Source organism: Nylanderia fulva, unplaced genomic scaffold, assembly GCF_048542155.1.
Source record: "Nylanderia fulva isolate GAGA-0341 unplaced genomic scaffold, ASM4854215v1 Scaffold32, whole genome shotgun sequence".
NCBI lineage: Eukaryota > Metazoa > Arthropoda > Insecta > Hymenoptera > Formicidae > Nylanderia > Nylanderia fulva.
The window spans coordinates 1,958,361-1,983,627 of NW_028190390.1; the positions used below are offsets into that span (position 1 = coordinate 1,958,361).

Here is a 25,267-nt window from a genome sequence, read left to right on the forward strand (position 1 = left end):
ATCGTTTGTACCCGCTTTTACCGCTTTCCATTTTGTTTGTACCCCCACGGGGGTGAAAGTACCAAATTTTTAAAATAGGGGTAAGAGCTAACGAAATGGAAAGCAGTACAAACGGGTACAAACGATTAGGAAGCAGCACCCGTTTGCAGAATTCGAATATCTTTAAAATTTACAAAGTTAGCTTTTATCCCTATTTTAAAAATTCGGTACTTTCACCCCCGTGGGGGTACAAACAAAATGGAAAGCGGTACAAACGGGTACAAACGATTAGGAAGCAGCACCCGTTAACAGATTTCGAATATCTTTAAAAATAGCAAAGTTACCCCTTTCGCGAATATTAAATACGCCGTATTTCCACCCCCTTAGGGGTACAAACGAAATGAAAAGCGGTACAAACGGGTACAAACGATACTGAATCAAACAGCACCACAAAAATTACGATATCTCAAAGTGGGGTGCTGGTGATTTTTCAACCCTTAATAACTTCCAACCCTTACGGGTACAAACAAAATAAAAATCGGTACAAACGGGTACAAACAAAGTACAATCGAATGCGTACCTGAAATATCCATTTACTTTAAGTCGGGTGCCAGGTTCACATAGCTAGGGCGTCCTCCCTTTTAAGGGAGAAGGGAGGGCGGAGACGCGCGGGGCCAGTGCCTAACGCCTCTCCCCTAAAAAAGTGGGTGAGAGAAGGGAGCACGTTGTGTCCCTCTCTTACCATAGGTGACCTTATCTTTCGAGATGGGGTCAGGTAAAAGGTCCGCCGGTTCGCGCGCCAAATCCTAACTCCTACGAGAGCGAAGGGAGCTGCAAATCGGTGGGCCCGGGGGGAATCACAGGTGAAAATCATTGCACGTGATAGGGGAAGAAAGAGCGGGACAAGGGAGGACACCATCAATCCTCTATGAATCGACCGTCTTCCTCCCTCCCGTTAACAAGGTTTCTTTCTCGAAAGAGCTGGTCCCTCGGCTGTTGACCAAATCCTAACCCTCTTTGGGGGTGAAGGAAACCTCAATCTAGGGGCTGGTACATCGCAGGCGACAGTGACGGGGGCCACTCGAGCCATTGCACGCAGTCCCCACCAACGGCGGGAGAAGTGGTTGTAGCCTCATTTCTCCCGTAGGAGATCAAAGATCTCCCAGAAACGGATGCGCAGTTGTGTACGAGCGCGGGGGAGGGGGGGGGCGATTGCATGCGTAGAGCAATCCCGGAGCTCCCATTTCCACGTGATGGTGGCCACCGTCAGGTTTAGTAGATCGTGTGCCTTCAGCCTATTCCCATCCCCACATAACCCAAAGCCTTCCCCGAGATGGAGGGTATGTGTTTAGCACATTCCTGATGTAAAAAAAGTTAGATTTCTTGTGAGATGAGGGTGCAGGAGGGACTATGCTCATCCTTCGCCCATGCGTTCAATTTACAACACAAAAACAAATGAATCTACCAATGTATCTTTTAATGCATATGGTGTCAGAAAAATCTTTTATTTAGTAAACTTTTGTTAAGTTTTTAATAAACAATTACCGCCAATCAAGAGCAGTCGCCCGGCAAGCAAAAGGTCTCGGGTTCGATTCCCGATTCAGCGACTTTCGGATCTATATTTTTCTCTCGCATTTAATTATTTATTTCGATAGAGGGGTCAAGGGATTTTTGAAATAAAATCTCAAGTAAGAGATTATTTCAATTTTCAAAGTCTTGGTTAGTACACCAAGACTAATATGTGCCATGCGCACGATTTGTTTCCATAGCAACATCCACGTTTAGCTCTTCACGCCTTCTTACGATTTAGATTTATATTCATAATTATCTAATTTTATCCTGATCCAATTTTCAATTAGAAATTGTCGATCGAGACTATATCCAAATAAAATCGATAAACTGTATGCGATGAACAATCCATTGTTATATCTGATTAGTAACGAGAAGATTAGGGCATTGTGATAGCATACATCCACACACTTGACTGATGCCTAAGGCAAAATCCGTAGATAAACGACGGGAGGGGAAGAAAGGTCCTTGCATAATTGGGACCATTTTGGGGCCACGAAGTTGTGTGTTATATGTCGGTGTGTTGTACAAAGTGTTAGTTAGTGAAAAAATACTGAAATACCAAATACTGAAATATGAATGCAATGACCTTCCCCTCCCGTCGTTCATCTACGAACCTTGGCCTAGGGTAACCAGTACAATTGGAGAATCAAAGTCCTAGTGTTCAACTAGCTAATCAACAATTTGCGCTATCGAATCTCTCTCATTGATAATACATGCAAACGGAACAAAGAAGCGACCTGTTAACACATCCAAATCGACAGATACCTAGGACAAGCAGCGTGAACCAATCAAACAGTCTGAAGTGTTCAACTGATCAATTAGCAATCGAATCTCGGAACAATTTCAATCTCAACATGATTAATTGCAACATAATCAATGACAATATAATTAATCTTAATACATAAGCATATATTAAACAAAACTTGCATAAAATAAATTACAAACAACCGGTTAAAATTATCAGATTTTTGTACAAGCGATGGAATCTTTCTCATGCATGTTTTCTTATATTTTTGAATGTGCTAAATCCAAATCAATCGTTATTTTCAAGATATACCGATGGGAAAATATTGAAAATCGCATTTAAATTAAAGTTTTGGCAAAATCTGAATAAATATTCAAGATTATAATTTCTTACTCTCTGTTCCTTCCTACTCTCCCACCTTATTGTTGTATTATTACTTAATTACGCATTCTTACCTTTTTTTATAATGATCTTAGTGATGATAGATTTAGGAACGCGCAACACACCAAATCATAGTGGAGTAAAATGTTCTATGCATCACATATATACAACTGATGCGTATGTATATATTCCCTCTGCTATGATTTGTCGTTTTGCACGTTTCGAATCTGGCATCACTAATAAGAGAACTGTTAGAAATGTCCCTCGTCGATTATAATGCAATTTAGATATATTGTGGAACATCAAAAAATGTTAGACCCATATTATTTTTAGGTGTTTAGCTCAACATTTAGAGGTTGAAACAATCCCTCGAAAATAACGGATTTTTTTCATTTTTAACGAATGCAAAAATAAAGAATATAATAGTATATTATTGTGTTACAAGTGCGGAAAGTTGGCTATTCGTCACGAGTGCGCGTTGCCCGCACGAGTGGACAATAGCCAACTTCCGTGCGTGAAACATACTATTTTGTATTACAAGTGCATCCAAAGTGACACTTTAAGTATCCGATTTTTGTACCTGATTTACGCAGTAGCCTGATATATGAATAGCAGATAGGGTTAGGTGCGTGTTGGGAGGGCGCGGAGTGGCAGTAGTTTTGCCAGTTGTTTTGTATGTGCGCTGCGAGATAGCGTCGAAACTCGTGTCTAATATATTGGACACAGTTTTATCGGGTTAAATGTGTTATTGGACATGGTTTTATCGGGTTTAATATGGTGTGTATAATGTATTGGAAGTGGATGTTGTAAACTGGTTACTTTTGGCACAGAAATCAGGTACGAAAAGTGCCACTTTGGATGCACGTGTAATAATAGTATATTAACTAACAAGTGCGGGGAATCGTAAATCGGCCGAGAGTGCGGAAGTTTGGCGCACGAGACGAAGCCAAGTGTGACAATCCGCACGATCGGCCGATTTATGACCCGCACATGTTGGCTACGATATTTTGTGTGACCGGTGCGTGGAAAGGGAGCCCTTTCTAAAATCCCATCATGTACGTAAAGGGCGACTTTTCGCACGCCGGTAGCACAAAAAATGTTTTAAGTATAAAAAAATTTTTGTGGTATTTTATATTTTTTAAAATGGCGTAATTAGTTTTTCAAAAGTCAAATTTTTTAATTTAGATTAACTGAAGAAAAATAATGCAATAGCGCGGTGCCTACTTACAGCGTTACAACATTATCATCTCATTTTCTTCAAAATTGAATTGTAGAAACATAATATTAATATACAAGGTAATTCGTGCCCCACTCGTCAGGTACAGGTAGAATAGGGTAAACCTAGCAAAAGAAATAGTAGAAAAGTCCTCTACCATTTTTCAATATTTGTAATAATTAATGAGAAATTAATTGAAAAAGATCGGCCAATTGGTGCAGCCTACAAGCACACAGCGAGAAGAGACGGATGGATTTGGCATTCAATGCTTTTCAATTTTTGTTTAAATTTAAATTTTGCAAAATAGGTAGGGGAAGATTTTAAAAATGACATTTTCGAAAAATTTCTTTGTAAGATTATTTAAAAAACATAAGAATGGATAAGTAAGCAATAAGTAATAAGTAATAATGCAAGTTGTAGAATGAGAAAATAGAAAGAAAAAATATATAATCTTGAATTTTCATTCAGATTTTCGAATGAATCAGAACTTCAATTAAAATACGATTTTCAGTACTTTTCCATCAATGTACCTTGAAAATGTTTAATTTAGATTTAGCACATTCAAAAATACATATAAGAAAACATGCATAAAAAAGGTTCCATCGTTGGGGCCAAAATCTGATAATTTTACCCATCATCCTTTGAAAATTTATTATAAGCTTTCATTATAAACTAAAAAAAATATATTTGTGCAATGCAACTTCAAAAACCACCCTGCTTCAAAAACTTGATATTATAACAAAATGTTCAAAAAATATGTAAATAACCTCATATTTGTCTTTCTTTTAAGAAAATTGCGATTTTCAGCATTTTTCGTAGTATCCAACTAATTATTGAGTTAAGAATTTAATAACATTATATTTTTTGATTTTCAAAACTTTACCTTGTAATAAAAATGTCTAAAATTTAATACCTTTTTAACCCTTCGATATTACAAACACATGCGCTTTGCATAAGACGTTTTTTTACAAGCATATATGTATGCTTGTAAATGTTTACAAGCATATATGCTGAGAAAAAATGTCTGCCAACATTTAAAACTTATTATTACTTAGTTTATTTTCATTGCTTAGCAATTGTTATTTCGACGATGTTTATTTCACTTTCTAAACAACAAATTCGCTACACCTCATATTGTCGCCACATGGGCTACATTCAAAAAACACGCTTTTAGCGCTATAAGCATATTCTATCCTTGTTCAACTTTCAGTAAGTAACATATATGTATAGAACAACGCTGATAGCATTAATAACGTCTCTTCAAACGCACCCAAAGAGCGTTCAGTGTTGCGTTGTTCTAAAGTTTTTAGAAAAGTCTGACCAATTTATCTGTTTTTATTGGTTCAGCTCACAAAATATCTTCTATTTTGAAAAATTAATATTAATATATTAATACATTGAAAAATTAAATAGCTCCTTGAAACGTCAGAAGTGAATAAAATAATTTTTATAAAGCTCTTTTAAGTTGAATAACGTATTATTAGGCCGGTAACGTATTATTAGGCCTACAACAGGTGTAGTAAGCTCTAAGCTTTAAGAAATTCACCAATCACAGTAAAAAATGAGAAGAATAATTGACTATGATTGATCAATTTCTTACGGCTTACAGAGCTTACTACATCTATTATAAACCCGGTCTTAGTATCATGCTATATTTTGCTTTAAAAACATTTTGTTGCTATACAGTCGTTCCTAATAAAAATTGCAAAGCACTTATAAACGACTGTAGTTTATTTCAAACAATATGTTAATCCAGTGCCTAAAAGCAACACTAATGATCAACAACAGATAATAAAACTCAAGATCCGTAGATTAAGCCCGGGTCCACAATAGGTTTAAGCTTTAAGCCTTAAGAAATTGACCAATCACAGTTGAGTAGTCCCCTCATTCTTAACTGTGATTGGTGCATTTCTTAAGGCTTGCGATTTAAATTAGCTACTGTGGACCCGGGCTAACAAAAGGGGAAGAAAAGTCTTCGCATGAGCCGCCATTTTAAGGCCACGAAGTTATGTGTGTTGTGTGTCAGTGTGTGTCGTACAAAGTGTTAGTAAAAAAAACTAGTTGAATAGCTATCCAGTGGCTGGATTGGCGGCGTCATTTTGAAACCAAATGCTGAAATATAAATGCGAAGACCTTACTTGCCTTCCCGTCAATCTACGGACCTTGATCAAATTTGAAAGCCATAAACGCAAACATATATTATAGGCAAAGGACCCCGCAAAAACATATGGAAAATGGCTTTCGGTAAAATTAACTGAAATTTTGCCATTTTGTACTTCAAGTGCTGATCAAAAGTTACCATAGTCACAAGTCAATCCTACGAGTCGTTTTTGGTCTGGAAAGGCTCAAAGTTCGATAATAGTGCCTATAATACTTTCTCGTTTTCAGTGTTATCCAGGATCAACGACGAGGATCTAGCGAGTACCTGATCCCTTTGTGTGTATATGTGTGGGTGAATATGAATGTGTATGTGTGGATGAGTGTGTGGGTGTTTGCGTGCGTGTACGTGTGTGCGTGTGTGCGCGCACGCGCGCGCGCGTGTGTGTGTAAATAAGGGTAGGTGGATGAGTATGTGGGTGAGGATGTGCGTGCGCGTGTAAGTGGATGAATGGGTGGATATGGGGGTTTTGAGTGTGGGGTCCTTATCTCTACTGACATCCACACCCATCCCCCCATACTCACCCCCACACACACACGCACACCCTCACCCACATACCCATCCACCCACCCCTCACCCACTCACTGACTCACACTCACACACGCACGCACGCACACCCTCACTCACATACTCATCCACTCCCCCTCCCCCCACACACATGCACGCGCGCGCATACACACAGGCACGTACACCCCTACCACACACACACGCACGCACACCCCTACCACACACACACGCACGCACACCCCCATTTACACACTTACACACACACATTCATATCCACCCACCCACTCTCCCACACATACACACACAAAGGGATCAGATACTCGCTACGTCCACGTCGCTGACCCTGGATAAAGCTGAAAACGAGAAAGAATCATAGGCACTATTATCGAACTTTCAGCTTTTCCAGAACAAAAACGTTCGTAGGATTGACTTATGACTATGGTAACTTTTGATCAGCATTACTAGAAGTACAAAATGTCAAAGTTTCAGCCAATTTTACCGAAAGCCATTTTCCATGTTTTCTGTGGGGTCCTTTTCAAAACTTCCATAAATGCCAATAATAATGAAAGCACAGTATAAGTTTACACAGTAGCGACAGTGAGTGTCGGCACCTTTGATGTAGATGGTCCAAGTCACGTGGTATGCGTCAAATTGTTGGATGTACGGCCGCCACGATGCAAATATACGTATTGTATAAAAAAATATTTCTGTTTGATTATGATTCAGAAAATTTATTGAAATAAAAAAATATAAAATATCCAATTATAAGAAACATGAAATTATAGAATTAAAGGTTACCTGATGTGACATTCTGGGCGCAGCCATATTGTTAGATGTACGAACTCGCACATGCGCACTAAAAGGAGAATGTCAAAAAGTGCGATTTTTTGATCTCGAGCGGAAAGTAAAATTCGAGTTGTTTTAGGTCTTATACATCTAAAATATTGTAAAAACCATAGTGGTTTTTTCTGGAAATGTAGGGAACATTTAAATATCATTATATGTTTAGAGAAAATCACGTAAATCAATATCTCAACAAATCGAGATTTCTTGATGTTTCACCCAAATATTTTGGTAAATATTTTGGTAATACCAAGTTTCTAAAATTATTTAGAACAATTTTAATGTCAGTTAATCATAAATTGAATAATATATATACAGGGTGTTCCTAAAGTCTGACTTGGGCTCTTTATCTTGGAAATGACAAGATACGAAAAAAGTTTCAAACAAAAGTTGTAGGAGACATAATTTTGTGCCATTGATTTGACCTTGAATAATCATTTGAAGGTCACGTAAAAGTCACCTTCAATTTCTTTAATGGAACTACCTATTTTTCATTACACACACATTATATGTTATTTCAAAAGCTTTACAAAACCCTATGCTGAAATATGTTTACATGGAGTTTTTGTTGAATTATAAAGGTTTGAAGTTAATAATTTTTTGACATAAAATGTAAAATATCTTGTAAAATATTCCGTTTTTAGTCATTGTACCTTAATACTGTTTTGCATGGAATAATGAGACCAATCAGTTGGTGTAAAAAAAACATAACTACTTTTTAAAAAGTATGCAGCTGCCTTTTTTTATATCAGTTGATTGGTCTCATTATTTCGTGCAGAAAAAGTATTAAGGTATGATTACCAAAAAATATTTTATAAGATATTTTACATTTCATGTCAAAAAATTGTTAACTTCAAACTTTTATAACTCAACAAGAACTCTATAAAAACATATTTTAGTATAAGGTTTTGTAAAGCTTTTGAAATAACATACAAGAATATGTAATAAAAAATAGGTAGTTCTATTTAAAAAATTGAAGGTGACCTTCATGTGACCTTCATATGACTATTTAAGGTCAAATTAATGGCACGATCTTATATTCTCTTCAAAACCCTACAACTTTTGTTTGAAACATTTTTCGTATCTTAAGTCATTTCCAAGATAAAGAGCCCAAGTCAGACTTTAGGAACACCCTGTATATACATTATTCAATTTATGATTAACTGACATTAAAATTGTTCTAAATAATTTTAGAAACTTGGTATTACCAAAATATTTACCAAAATATTTGGGTAAAACATCAAGAAATCTCGATTTGTTGAGATATTGATTTACGTGATTTTCTCTAAACATATGATGTTTAAATGTTCCCTACATTTCTAGGAAAAACCACTATGGTTTTTACATTATTCTAGATGTATGAGACCTAAAAAAACTCGAATTTTACTTTCAACTCGAGGTCAAAAAATTGCACTTTTTGGACATTCTCCTTTGATACCGGGTCGGATGGTTCACTGTCGCTACTGTGTATACTTATTATGTGATAAAAGGGTTAAAGTGCAATTTAAACGTGCCAATTAAAATTTTTTTACTCCACTCTCCTCTTTTTTTTTATAAATCTTCTATTATTCATCAAAAGTCCTTTGAAACTTATGAAAAATGCTGAAAATCATATTCTTGGGTGAGATCCGTTTGACCACGTTGATATTGACCACAGTCTTCCCATTGGATAGTGTAGCAAAAAACCCTAGGCATCGGCCGCTATGGTTAGCTATGATCAATATCAACACTGATCAATCAAAACACTCCCACATGCTTTCATTTAAAATAAACAACAAAATGTGTGACAGAATATTAGTTGCTTTTTGAATTCCTATATGAATACATTACTGGAAAGAGGAACGTATATAATCCTTCTCGATTAAATTAGATTCATAGATTCCAGCACGGTGGAGTAAATAGCACATAAAGAAGAAGCGTGCACGTGTACTCGGAGTTTGACTATCTTCAGAAATAGAATATCGTTCTTTCTTTGTATGAGGTTACCCCATACAAAGAATACTCCACATGCGCTACCAGTATGCCGAGACCTAAGATTATACAGAGTGTCAATTTTAAAATTATCAGTCGAAATATCGCGAACTAATAAAGATATCAAAACACAATTTGAAATGAATATTGGACTCATAACGGGACATCGAATCGCATCAAAGGGTGAGTCACCCTTTACACGTCCTTTACCTTTACTTTAAAATCTTAAATAGCACTACCTTCTCTTCGTGATACCTCAAATTAAAGATGTAAATGAGTACTTTTTACCTGTGCAAGAAAAATTCAAATCGATTGATTTGTTTTCAAATAATAACGGTTTAATTAAAACAGTTGTTATTTCTTCAAACTACAAATGAAGCTCGTTTCATTTAATTTTTGCTTCTTTGTAATAAAATTACAATAGTAAACAAAACCGCTTACAACAGTTGAACAACTTTGACAACACGGATGGTCAGAGAATGCATCTATTCCCAGACAAACATTTCAAAATGTTAAAACCGAATTTGAAAACAAACTTTATTACTGTTTAGAAAATAATGGAAATCATTTTGAACACTTAATTAAATGAAAATTATAACAAATATTTTTTTACTTCTGTACTCATAAAATAAAAATTAATAAACAATCTATAATTCTTGTCAAAATTAATTTCTACTCTTACTACGATTCGGTGTCCTCCTGTAAGTCCAATATTCATTTCAAATTGTGTTTTAATATCTTTACTAGTTCCCGAGATATTTTAACTAATAATTTTCAAATTGACACCCTGTATATAAAAAAGTTAACACATCTCCCACAGCTACCCATGATGTTCTGCGACGTGCGCCTGCGCACAACCGTAGTCGATGTGCGCGGCTGTGGATTGACAAGTTAGGTAAGGTTAGGTTAGGGGTTAGGTTAAGTTATTAATATACTAAAAAATATAAATATTGATGAATAGGACATATAAATAAATTAATTAACAAAATAGTGTTGTATTTTTCCAATTTCAATTATCTATTTTTTTTACAATACAACTAACATCAATATATCACCATGCATTTCAAATCACGCAATGCATCATGGATAAATGTGAGAAATACATAGACTAATAAGATGTCTTAACCTTCTTATATATGTATAACCTTACTAAGACCTAAACTGGAACCTACAATAAGATCTACATTTATGTTATGATAGTAAAGTAGGAATCTACGTGATAAAGATTCTTTAGCAGTTTTCTACTATACCGACTGTCGCAAACTTTACTAACCTAACCTAAACAAGTATGCTGACATGCTGTAATGGTCTTTAGACAACACAATGATTCACACAATGATTCATACAATAATTCACACAATGATTCATACAATGATTCAACACAATGACTCATTAATTTGAAAGCACAAAAAAAAAGACTATTTAGGAATAAATTAGGAATCTCAATTTAAAATTTTAATTCCTATGTTCCTCTTTGACCCCCTGTTATGACAATCTACTTTGTGAGAAAAATTCATTTTTATATTATGTATCAATTATCAAAACTTTTAATAGCAAAAATAGCATTTAAGAACAATGATTATTATTAAGGAGTAATTTTAGATGTAAAAAATAAAAAAACTTTTTCATATAACAAAGTTAGAAATAAGAAAATTAAAACATGATACATTATGCTACATTATGTATGCTATATAAACATGAGCATAATACAAGTAATTAAACATATAAACTGATTTTCTTTGATTTTAAAGATATTGTATAACAAATATAAATATTTAATTACAAATAAATACTTGAATATCTAAACAAATTTTATTAAATCTAAAGTCTATTGTCGTTTAAGATTCAGTCTTATATCCAGAAATACTTGCGGCACACATATAATCAACATGTATGCAATTAAAATGTTCAATGTTAGAATGTAAATAAAATCTTTAACTGCATATGCACATAGATATATTTTAAAAGATCTAAAAATCTCAATAAAAATTTGCTGGCCATATATTTATATAATTATAGAAGTACTTACCGATGGACTTGTGCGTGTGAGTACAGCATCCACTACTCTCTCGTATAGTAGAACTCTAGCCATATCACAATGCTTATAGTATGATTACTCCTTCTGTAACATATCAAATTATTGAAATTTATTAATTAGAAATCAATGCTTTAAAATGTTTACACAAGCAAGTTATTTAGTTAAACTTAATTTGAAAAACTTTGCACCGCAACATTAGCACATTGACTATTGATTAAAGTAATATAAAACAATTGCTTTTATCAGAAGAGATTGTTTATATTTCTGATAAAAGAACAGAAAATCTAACTATGTAATGACAATAAATAGACATTGTAGATATAAAAGTAATCTATTGAAATTTTGATAAAATGCAAGCATGTGTTAATGTTGTACATCTAGTTCAATATAATGCGAGATCTGATTTATATTAACTTGAACGAGAAGCATATCATATATATACATTTTGTATAAGACATTATTTATTAAATTGAAAGAAAAGAATAAAAAAATCAAAATAAGAAAATCGGTATTCTGTACCTGAATGTAGTGTCGATACATTGATGGGAAGAACATAAATATGGTATATTGATTTAAAACCACCAATATTATACTGTAATCACATTCCTATGATACAGTATAACATTATTTTATCAGGAGAAACGAATATGTCACCAGCAAACAATTCGGAACTACCTTACAAGTACGTTCGCGCACAATGCTGACCACGATCGCTCAACGGTTAAACTACATCTGTTACATAAGATGGCGGCGAGACCACGTCGAGACTGACTGCTGACTAATGCCACCGAATACCTCGTCGGTGCTAACGTGCAATCAACTCAGTCGGTCATATTGGATAGGCAATGTCGAAAAACAGAATCGCTATTCAACAAAACAATCGATTATGAAAAATAATAATTTTTTTGTAATCGATTAATAGATAAATATTTAAAATTAAAGTTAAACTTGCTTATTTCAGATTTTATTAAAAATACATTTATTTAAATATTTTTCGACAAACAAAATATAAATGCAATATGCCAGTAGATTATACATATATTGTGATTGCTTTTTATGTAACGAAACATAATACACTGCACATGTACGTACAATGTTGATCATAGATAGATGTCTAAAACTAAATCTAGATCTATAGTTATAACTTCAGGCTTTGAAGAATAGAAAGGCTGTGCCCCTCTCTCTAGTAGAATTTTCCACTACAATATACTGGGTGTCCGATAATTCGCGCCTCACCAGTCAGATGCAGGTAAAAGCGGGGAGCACACACTCTTGCATAAGCATATGCATAAGAAATTCGATTGGTTGAATTTCTTATACATATGTTTATAGACCAATTAAGATTCTCATATTTACGCTTATGCGCGTATGCAAAAGTGTGTGCTCCCCGTTAAAGTTAGGTTAAACCTAATAGAAGAGATAGCTCACTCGGAGGTCCAACATTATGCGATACTTGTAAATGTTATCTTTTGTCGACTGCTCCTCCCCGCGCTTAGCAATCGCGTAATATTATACTGTTTCTTTTTGCCGTATACTTGGTAACCGTATAAGACTGGGCTGTCTCTTCTCGTCGCGCGCTTGTAGCGCAAATTAGCCGATCTTGATCTTTTTTAATCAATTTCTTATTAATTATTGTAAATATCGAAAAATGGTAGAGGACTTTTCTACTAGGTTTATATAATCTGTTCTATCTGCACCTGACGGATAGGGCGCGAATTACCGGACACCCTGTATATACTAACTAGAATGAGCGTTAGACCAGTGCGTGACAAACATAGAGCTTATACTAAAGAGGCCATGGCGCGCACGAGGTTTACAGAAGAGAGAGATAGTTTTTCTGTCTCAACTGTGGCCGTATAGGTCTGTAACTATGCGGTACGGAACCTTGTTCAATTTTATTTCTTTGTAAAAGTTATTTCATGCTTAAATTTCTTGATATAATTAAAGAAGATAATATAATAATATTATTAAAGAATAACAATAAAATCGACAAATAAAATATAATAAGATATAAAAATAAAAAACTAGAAATAGGTACATGGTTGTCTTCTCTTCATGCGCTTCTTAGAAAGATAGTACAGAATAGACAGAATATATCCATATCTGTCAATCCTCGCGTGGAACTTGCATTTGTTCGCATAAAGAAAAAGCCCCTCCATTATTATAAGCACTATGGTACCTTCAAGCTCCTAGCCAGTAACGTACACAGAAATTAATTTTCCAGGCACCAAAAAATTCAGCTTAATTTGCTCTTTCATAATATCCAAATTTCATAATTTGCTCCATTTTATTTTTTTTTATAAATAAATAATAAAGTTAATAACAATATAAATGTCAAAACAAACAAAAATCGTTAGAATTTATAGATTCTCAAAGCACAAAAAAATTGCTTCATTTTTGTTTCAATTTGCTCCACTTTTAAATATTAATTATTCATAGTATTTATTAAGAAAAAAATTAAAAACTACTTTATGCGTTTAACGGGAGTTGAGAAATTATGCGCATGCGCAAAAGTATATAGCGCATGCGTAACAGAAATTGCGCGCCATTTTCTTAATTTCAGCCAGTGACACACGTAATAATTTAATTAAAATTTTTTAGGCAGAACAAATTTCAGATTAATTTGCTCTTCCATAATATCTATATTTAAGAATTTGCTTTATATTACTTTTTTATAAATAAATGATAAAATTAACAACAATGTAAACGTCAAATAAAAATAAAAATTATTAGAATTTATAGGCATTTGTTTCTAAAGGCATAGAAAAATTGCACCGTTTTTGTTTTAATTTGCTCCACCTTTAAATATTAATTATTTATAGTATTTATTAAAAAAAAAATTTATTTAAGTATCCAAAACTTGCTCCTAGCCAGTAACGTATACAGAAATTAAAAATCCTTTATTTGCGCACAGTACAATTGCCGACGTTGCAATTGCCCACAGTGCTATTGAACACATAAGATTGCGCACAGTTCTTTTGCGCATAGTTCTTTTACGCATACCCCTTCCACACCTACATACACACACACACACACACACGCGCGCGCCTTCTTCCCCCCGACCTTCGGTCCCCCTTCTCCCCCCCCCTTCCGCACCCCCCCGCTGGGTAGCATGCGTGGAAGGAGGATGAGTGATGTGGAAAAAGAAATGTGCGTAAGATATTATGTGTACAAAGAAATGGAGACAATGCAATTGTTTGTTTTTTGTAATCATTTAGAAAATATTTAAAATTAAAATTTAAACTTGCTTTTTCGATTTATTAAAAAATTTACATTTTTTAAATTTTTTTCGAAAACAAAATAAAAAGCAATAGCAGTAGATTATACATTTTGTGTTGCTTTTCAACTCAGTCGGTCATATTGGATAGGCAATGTCGAAAAACAGAATCGCTATTCAACAAAACAATCGATTATGAAAAATAATAATTTTTTTGTAATCGATTAATAGATAAATATTTAAAATTAAAGTTAAACTTGCTTATTTCAGATTTTATTAAAAATACATTTATTTAAATATTTTTCGACAAACAAAATATAAATGCAATATGCCAGTAGATTATACATATATTGTGATTGCTTTTTATGTAACGAAACATAATACACTGCACATGTACGTACAATGTTGATCATAGATGTCTAAAACTAAATCTAGATCTATAGTTATAACTTCAGGCTTTGAAGAATAGAAAGGCTGTGCCCCTCTCTCTAGTAGAATTTTCCACTACAATATACTGGGTGTCCGATAATTCGCGCCTCACCAGTCAGATGCAGGTAAAAGCGGGGAGCACACACTCTTGCATAAGCATATGCATAAGAAATTCGATTGGTTGAATTTCTTATACATATGTTTATAGACCAATTAAGATTCTCATATTTACGCTTATGCGCGTATGCAAAAGTGTGTGCTCCCCGTTAAAGTTAGGTTAAACCTAATAGAAGAGATAGCTCACTCGGAGGTCCAACATTATGCGATACTTGTAAATGTTATCTTTTGTCGACTGCTCCTCCCCGCGCTTAGCAATCGCGTAATATTATACTGTTTCTTTTTGCCGTATACTTGGTAACCGTATAAGACTGGGCTGTCTCTTCTCGTCGCGCGCTTGTAGCGCAAATTAGCCGATCTTTTTTAATCAATTTCTTATTAATTATTGTAAATATCGAAAAATGGTAGAGGACTTTTCTACTAGGTTTATATAATCTGTTCTATCTGCACCTGACGGATAGGGCGCGAATTACCGGACACCCTGTATATACTAACTAGAATGAGCGTTAGACCAGTGCGTGACAAACATAGAGCTTATACTAAAGAGGCCATGGCGCGCACGAGGTTTACAGAAGAGAGAGATAGTTTTCTGTCTCAACTGTGGCCGTATAGGTCTGTAACTATGCGGTACGGAACCTTGTTCAATTTTATTTCTTTGTAAAAGTTATTTCATGCTTAAATTTCTTGATATAATTAAAGAAGATAATATAATAATATTATTAAAGAATAACAATAAAATCGACAAATAAAATATAATAAGATATAAAAATAAAAAACTAGAAATAGGTACATGGTTGTCTTCTCTTCATGCGCTTCTTAGAAAGATAGTACAGAATGGGGAAGGGAGGCACAGTTCAGACAGAATATATCCATATCTGTCAATCCTCGCGTGGAACTTGCATTTGTTCGCATAAAGAAAAAGCCCCTCCATTATTATAAGCACTATGGTACCTTCAAGCTCCTAGCCAGTAACGTACACAGAAATTAAATTTTCCAGGCACCAAAAAATTCAGCTTAATTTGCTCTTTCATAATATCCAAATTTCATAATTTGCTCCATTTTATTTTTTTTTTATAAATAAATAATAAAGTTAATAACAATATAAATGTCAAAACAAACAAAAATCGTTAGAATTTATAGATTCTCAAAGCACAAAAAAATTGCTTCATTTTTGTTTCAATTTGCTCCACTTTTAAATATTAATTATTCATAGTATTTATTAAGAAAAAAATTAAAAACTACTTTATGCGTTTAACGGGAGTTGAGAAATTATGCGCATGCGCAAAAGTATATAGCGCATGCGTAACAGAAATTGCGCGCCATTTTCTTAATTTCAGCCAGTGACACACGTAATAATTAAATTTTTTAGGCAGAACAAATTTCAGATTAATTTGCTCTTCCATAATATCTATATTTAAGAATTTGCTTTATATTACTTTTTTATAAATAAATGATAAAATTAACAACAATGTAAACGTCAAATAAAAATAAAAATTATTAGAATTTATAGGCATTTGTTTCTAAAGGCATAGAAAAATTGCACCGTTTTTGTTTTAATTTGCTCCACCTTTAAATATTAATTATTTATAGTATTTATTAAAAAAAAAATTTATTTAAGTATCCAAAACTTGCTCCTAGCCAGTAACGTATACAGAAATTAAAAATCCTTTATTTGCGCACAGTACAATTGCCGACGTTGCAATTGCCCACAGTGCTATTGAACACATAAGATTGCGCACAGTTCTTTTGCGCATAGTTCTTTTACGCATACCCCTTCCACACCTACATACACACACACACACACACACACGCGCGCGCCTTCTTCCCCCCGACCTTCGGTCCCCCTTCTCCCCCCCCCTTCCGCACCCCCCCGCTGGGTAGCATGCGTGGAAGGAGTATGTGGAAAAGAACTGTGCGTAATCTTATGTGTCCAATAGCACTGTAGACAATTGCAATGTGGGCAATTGTACTGTGCGCAACTGAGTCTCTCCCGTCCTTTCCCAGGCATCAAAAAATTCAGCTTAACTTACTCTTCTACAATATCTATATTTCAGAATTTGCTTCATATTATACTGGCTTATATACTTATATACTGGCTGGAAGTTTAAAATAAATAATTTAAATAATGGCACACAATTTCAGTTACGCATGTGCTATATACTTTTGCGCATGCGCACAATTTCTTAACTCCTGTTAAACGTATAAAGTTTAAAATTTTTTTTCTTAATAAATACTATGAATGATTAATATTTAAAGGTGGAGCAAATTAAAACAAAAATGGAGCAATTTTTATGTGCCTTGAGAACCTATGAATTCTAATCATTTTCGTTTGTTTTAACATTTATATTGTTATTAACTTTATTATTTATTTATAAAACAGTAAAATAGAACAAATTCCGAAATTTGGATATTATAAAACAGCAAATTAAGCTGAATTTTTAAGTGCCTGGGAAATTTAATTTCTGTGTACGTTATTGGCCAGAAGCTTGAGGGTCACTATGGTGACAAAGAAGAGAGCATGCTAAAGAATCGAGCAGTATAGTGCTGCCAACACTCTAGCATGGGCAACCGTGGAAGGGAGCAAAAGGGCATCTCTCTATCCTTCCCTTGGATTCAGTAAAAAAATTAAGCATTTGCTCTCTTTTTGAGTAAACTGGAATTTATTTGCATATTTAATATAAAAAATCAAAATAGAAAAATAAAATTTGAAAAAATTAAGAACAAAAAATTAAAAAATCTAATTATGCCCCCTCCTGGAAAAAATCCTGCGGACGCCCATGCTTTCTAGCCTTTTGTTTACTACTTTGTGCTTGGACTCTCCATGGTATGCTATCCTCCCCACTCTTAACCACACTGTAAGCTAGAGAAGGATAAGCGAGAAACTCTCTCCTGCACAGATGAAAGAGAGGAGATATCGCGGCTGGCGGAGAATGAAAGAAGAGACAAATGCGCATATACTCTCCTTTTCAATTCTTCCTATCACATAGCCGATTGGGTAGTCTATCTCTACCCAGCTAATCATTTGCTTGAGAATTGTTAACAATCGGGAAATTTTCTGCCAAAAGGTATCATTTTAGCATGCTGCTGCAGCAGTTTGTTGCTATTAAAGAAGTTCAACGAACAGCAAAGGCAGCAAAGCAGAAGAACATGCACACACAACTAGTTGATTCTAATTATTATTATTATTATATTAGTTAAATAATGGATTTTAAAAATGAAATAGATTATTATGAGAATATAAAAGCAAAAATCGTAATTTTAACCTTGAAATAATAAGAGAACGAAGAAATATGTTCTAATAAATTTTGATCACGTGACTGATTTGCTGCTGCAGCATGTTGCGTATGAAAAGGCACCTTAATACGGCTGCAAATCCAAGGCCTACTGTGTCCTCGAGTGCGCCTCAATTGCAATCAAAAATTGAAATATCTTAACATCAAGTTGGGTGTAACACCAGAGCAGATCTGTCACTAACAGTGCAACGACAGATTGACGCAACAAACTAATAAAAGATTTGTCTACAAATAAAAAAAATAATTAAGTAAAAAAATAAAAAAGCAAATAAAAAACATTTAATAATTTATAATAATTGAAAAAAGTAAAAATAATTTAAAACAAACTTAAATCAAAAGGCTCGTAAGATTAAAATACAACAAAAGAAAGAAGGGCTGAGAGCCGAAGCCATTATTGTGGCCAATGTTTTTTATTCAATATAATACAAAGAGTATTAAACCAAACGTTTATATTAAGGGTCGGCAGGCGACATGGTGGAGACGCCTATCGGCCGGCCGGGAATTACGGATTCTTATTTTCCAGATATTAGCGAAAATATTGAATGAATCTTATTAAATTTAGGATATTCTTAATCAGTAAGCTCATTTGTAGTCCTCTAAAGAGCTATTTTATGAAAAAAAGATAAAAATAAAAATTTTTAATAAACTTGGGGGAATGCACAGCTAGGAACGGGTAAGGTTGGGTTAGCCGCGAGTCCGTATTTTATTTATTATAAATTTTTAAGAGCGAAAATGTAAAATCCGGCCTTTTAGAGGACTGCTTTATTATATAAAGAATATATTAAAAAAAAATTCACGAAGTTATGTCACTTATTTTATGAAATATCTGGACGATAAGATTCTCACTAGATTCATAAGGAGCAGGGGAAATTTCTGTGGTAACATGCTGACTGCTTGACAAGGAGAGAGCATCATTCCATCTTTGTCTCTCTTACATCGCATATGTAGTAGCGTCCATGTAGGTACAAACACTAATACGTGAGCACACGGATGCAAATATTGAGAGATAATGTCAGCAAAAAGGCTATCATATTATTTTTATTTTTTTGTATATGTATGCATATGTAAATAAAGAACAAAAATAAAAACTATTTTAAGATGACATTTTATAATTAATTTTCTATATGTATTTGCATTTTATTAATATGTATTACATTTTTGATATGTTTTTAATTTATAATTTATATAAACATAAGTATGAAATAAAAATTGAAATAGTTCTGAAAATAAGTATATTAATGATAAAATTATTCAAAACAATAAAAAAATTAAATTTAATATTTTTTAGTGTTTGTACCTACATGGACGCTACTACATATGCGATGTAAGAGAGACAAAGATGGAATGATGCTCTCTCCTTGTCAAGCAGTATTAAAAGCCATATTAAAAGCTCTAGCTTCATTCAATTAATAATCCAATATAATAATCAACAATTATTTTTATATAATATATAGTATTTTTAAATATTTTTAAATATTTAAAAACATTTTTTTTAAGATTAATTGAGGAAAAGAATATTTTAAATATAAAAAAATATTTTAAATATTCTTTTTCAATTAATTTTTAAAACAAATTTTTAAAAATATTTTTATATATTCAAATATTTATTATATTATATAAAAATTATTGTGAATTATACTCATTGGAGTAATAATTATTGATTGAAGCTTGTTATGGCACAAACTGAACATCTTGTACATTGTCTGTATAATATTTTACTTATTTATAAAATGTTTTTTATAAATAAATGAAATATTATATATATATAATATATAAGATTATAATATATAAGATTATTGATGTTACATTGTATAACTCTCATTTCTTTCTCTCTGCTACATAAGTACTTATGACGTGAAAGAACTTACGAGTAACGTATGATGGCTCAATGCAAGAATATTTAATCACGTAAAAAACTTGAGTTCAAATATATCAATATCAATTTTTTTATAATATATTGGAATATAGAAAATCATAGAAATATATTTTTTATATAGGCGATAAACTTAAAAATTTGATATTGAAAATATTTTAATCATTTTACAACTACACATACTATAAATATATAAATGCAAAATAATTCCGTAAATAAATTTCAAGTAATAAATCAATTGCACACATGCACACAGCTGGTATGTAGATTTTTATTAAATTTATTTTCTGAATTATTTTACACTTATATATAGTGTATGTAGTAAAAATATTTTCAATATATTAAAAAATTTTTAAATCGCCGAAATATATTTTTTTATCATTTTTCTATATTCTAATATATATATATATATATTATAAAAAAATTGATATTGATATATTTGAACTCTAATTTATATACTGGATGATATACTGAACATCCTTGCATTGATTATACATTACTCAACGTTCTTTCACGTTATAAGTATTTGGAGCAAATTATACAATAGCATCAATAATCAAAAAGAAATCAAGAATATAATCAACATATCCCTTATATAATATATATATATATATATATATATATATATATATGTTATATATATACGTTATGCACATATGTGCATAACCATATATACTTCCAAAAAGTGGGTGCTTATTAGTCTTGCTACGTTACTGCTTTCTGCTACGGAAGGCCAGAAAGCATTTTCAGGCGGCATCTCGCGTATACCGGCACGGTAGATGAACAAGGAGAACACGTGATTATCGGTCCTTGTCTCTCTTACGTGCGTCCGCGTGAGCGATGCAGTTGGTGTATGTACGTGTACAGACATACACCACTACATAAAACCCGAGAATTGGTTTCTCGGCGTTGGCAACACTGAAACCGGAGTTTCGCGTTGTCACCGCACGAGGTCTCCAATATCAATTCGGAGTTTGCCTGGGTGTACTGCCGACCCTTAAGGGTGGACAGGCGACATGGTGGAGACGCCTATCGGCCGGCCGGGAATTACGGATTCGTTTATCCCAGATATTAGCCAAAATACTTAATGAATCTTATTAAATTTACGATATTCTTAATCAGTAGGATTGTCCGTAGAGCGGCAAAGATTGATTTTTTGGAAAAAAGATGAATATAAAATTCATAATATAACTTGGGGAGATGCGCAGCTAGCAGCGGGTAAGGTTGGGTTAGCCACGAGATCATATTTAATTTATTATAAATTTTTAAGAGCAATAATGCAAAATTCGACTCTTAGCCGCCTTGCTTTATTATATAAAGAATATATTTAAAAATATTGCACGAAGCTCTGTAACTTCTTTTTATGTAAAATCTGGGATGAACAAATCTCACTAGATCTATATAAAGAACAACTCATGGGGAAATTTCCGTGATAACATACTGGCAGCTTGACAAGGAGAGAGTATTATTGTCTTTGTCTCTCTTGCATCAGAAAATTCGAGTTCAAGTCTATCTGGTATAATATAAATGTTTTTTTTTCTATCTCTCTGGTATAATTTTTTTATAATATATATTAGAATATATAAAAATTATTTTAAAAAAATATATTTTTATAAGTGAGTTTTAAAAATTTTTTAATATTGAAAATAATTTTACAATTACACACACATTGCAAATGCACAATAATTCTATAAATAAATTAATCCGTAATTCCGTAAATAAATAGTATTTTCTATATTTTGAGAATTCTTCAGTTAATTATTTTTACAAAAAAAATATTTTTAATTGTTTTTATATATTTTAATATATTATTAAAAAAGAAAAAAAATGTTGATACCGATAAATTTAAACCCGAGTTTGCACGATGACAGACCTTTGCCATTATGTATACATATATTAGTATATATAAATTTACGACATGTTCTACAACAGACTAGAATTAATAGTTGTTCTCTCCTTGTCTCTCTATCACGCTGACTATATGTAAAGTCGATGAAAAAATACAAAATAAAAAAGCAATCAATTGCCAATAAGCCTCATAAGCGTCCGTGTCTTACATTTAGTACATTAGTTCACTCTTCGAATTATTATTTTATTATTATTAAGTATCACTGTACAATTTGGAAACATATATGTAATTTTTGATATTATTTACATATATATATGTGCATAAGCATATATAAAATTTACAAAAAGTGGGTGCTTATTAGCCTTGCTACATTACTGCTTTCTGCTACGGAAGGCCAGAAAGCATTTTCAAGCCGTATCTCGCGAATACCGGCACGGTAGAAGAACAAGGATAAGGCCGGGTCTACAATAGATGTAGTAAGCTCTAAGCCTTAAGAAATTGATCAATCACAGTCAATTATTCCCCTCATTCTTGACTGTGATTGGTGAATTTTTTATAGCTTAGAGCTTACTACACCTGTTGTAGATCTGGCCTAACACGTGATTATCGGTCCTTGTCTCTCTTACGGTGCGTCCTCGTGAGCAATGCAATGGTGTATGTACGTGTACAGACATGCACCACTACATAAAACCCGAGAATTGGTTTCTCGGCGTTTGCAACACTGAAAACAGAGTTTCGCGTTGTCACTGCGTGAGGTCTCCAATATCAATTCAGAGTCTGGCCGGGCCTCCTGCCGACCCTTAAATAGTAATATTGAATATTAAGAATAAATATTAAATATTAATATTAAATATGAAAAATTATATATAGAATATATAAATATTAAGAATTATATTAAATATTAATATATTAATATTAATATATTGAATATTAAAAATAAATATATATAAATATTAAATATTAATATTCAATATTAATATTGAATATTTATTCTTAATATTCAACATTAATAATATTTGATATTATAATTTTTAATATATTTAGTATTAATATTTATAATATTATAATTTTTAAAATATTAGTACATATATATTTTTATTTTCAATATTTATTCTTAATATTAAAAAAAATATTACTTACTAAAACTAACTTAAATATAATATATAATTATTCTTATAGGATTAATTACTATTTATTCTTAATATTCAATATTAATAATATTTATATTTAATATTTTTAATATTAATATTTAATATTTATTCTTAATATTCTCTCAATATTAATATTTAATACTATCTTTAATATTTTAAATATTAATATTTAATATTTAATTCTTAATATTCAATATTAATTAAATCAATAAAATAGACGGCTCATGTAAATCTATACAACCCCTATTGTAGAATGTAGTTCAAAAATAGAATAAATAATTTTATGACTTTTAATTTTATTAATTTTTATTTTTGTCAGCCTTATATAATTCTTACAATGAAAATCAAATATGAGAAAGATATACATCACATAGCGATAAATGAAAAAACTAACAATTTAGTTAAAAAATATTTACAAAATAATATCTATATAAATATTTATCTTTATACATACCATAAATATATTATATTAAATATTTTAATCTATTTTAATAATATGTTAAATAAAAGGTTGTTATAAAACATTTTCAAAATATTTATATAAAATTTAAAAAATATAAATTATTTATAAATATTTATGAATTTTTATCATAAAATTCTGTGCTGTCTGGGATATATATAGTAGTAAAATGATTAATATATAGTCAAATTCTTAATTTTGCGTTTTATTGGTAAAACAGACGGCTTTAGGATCTCCTTATTACCAATAATAATATTTATTTTTTGTTTCAAATGTATGTATACTTAAATTATAATGACAATAAAGAAACTATTTTATTTACAATACTCTTAAAATTTTCAAGTGACTATTTCTTCAGTAATTAAAGATTTTACTATTGTCAACAGTCATACCCCGTTGAACACACCAGTTCTCGTCTGATCACTGAAGTTAAGCAACGTTGGGCATGGTTAGTACTTAGATGGGTGACCGCTTGGGAACACCATGTACCGTTGGCACCTTCTTTTTTCTTTTTTTTTTTTGCTAATTCAAAATCTTATTATAAAAGAAACATAAAACATTTTTTTATATATTATTTGTGATATATCAATTTTATATTTTATAAAAATTTTTGTTTACTAAAAGATAAGACAATTTCCATTATTGTTCACTGTTTTTTGAATTCACTATAAATGCCATTTTCTTTTGAAATAGAAATTAGAACATTCCCCAGACTCTTACTTCTAGGAACTCTAATCCATATATATATATATATATATATATATATATATATATATATATATATCAATTCGGAGTCTGGCCGGGCCTCCTGCCGACCCTTAATATTAAGAATAAATATTAAATAGTAATATTGAATATTAAGAATAAATATTAAATATTAATATTGAATATTAAAAATTATATATAAAATATATAAATGTTAAGAATTATATTAAATATTAAATAAAAATAGTCATTAGCTTTATTAAACTTAATGTTTGTAAACAAAGAAGGGCTATAAGAGCTATATTAAACAAAATGCAGTTGTCAGATAATCTTAATAAAATTCATTAAAACGAGAAAATAAATACATAAGAAATAAACATTTATGTGTAGATGATATTAATAAAATGCATTTAAAATGAGAAAATAAATATATAAGAAATAAACAATTATGCGAACGTTTCGGCTGACATTTCAAGCCTTCTTCAGCGCAATACAAATATTTTAATTATAAATTGAAACGTGATATTAAACATTAAAGACGGTAGTTAACAAAGTCAAGATAATAAATGTGTGAAGTCAGTTATTGTCTCAATACATATGTTGTTGAACAAGTCATCGTGTATGACAACCACCGTTTCCGATACATACTTTGTTCGAGCGAACGCACCATGCAATCACCCATGAGAATAGACTTCCTGATTTATTGGTCAAGGGAGATATCTTGATTGAATCCTCCCGATGAAATGTTGATATTATAATTTTT

The 25,267-nt window shown here is 32.0% G+C and overlaps 1 protein-coding gene and 1 non-coding gene across 5 annotated transcripts in view; one reads left to right on the plus strand and one right to left on the minus strand.

The window, feature by feature from the left end:
- The window catches only part of LOC114939364 (uncharacterized), a 34,133-nt gene extending 21,937 nt beyond the window's left edge, over positions 1 to 12,196 (minus strand). For 2 of the 4 annotated variants that reach the window (XM_085484855.1, XM_085484857.1), the window contains exon 1: positions 11,402 to 11,457. In XM_085484855.1, coding sequence (XP_085340981.1) covers positions 11,402 to 11,430 — 29 coding nt within the window. In that variant the 5' untranslated portion in view covers positions 11,431 to 11,457. Of the gene's footprint in view, positions 1 to 11,401; positions 11,495 to 11,929 lie in introns of those variants that run through there. The other 2 variants (XM_029313641.2, XM_085484856.1) reach the window with 2 other exon arrangements.
- Positions 12,197 to 24,177: 11,981 nt separating this feature from the next.
- Positions 24,178 to 24,296, plus strand: LOC114939426 (5S ribosomal RNA). The gene has a single exon (XR_003821242.1). It is a non-coding gene; the product is annotated as a 5S ribosomal RNA (ribosomal RNA).
- The last annotated feature ends 971 nt before the right edge of the window (positions 24,297 to 25,267 follow it).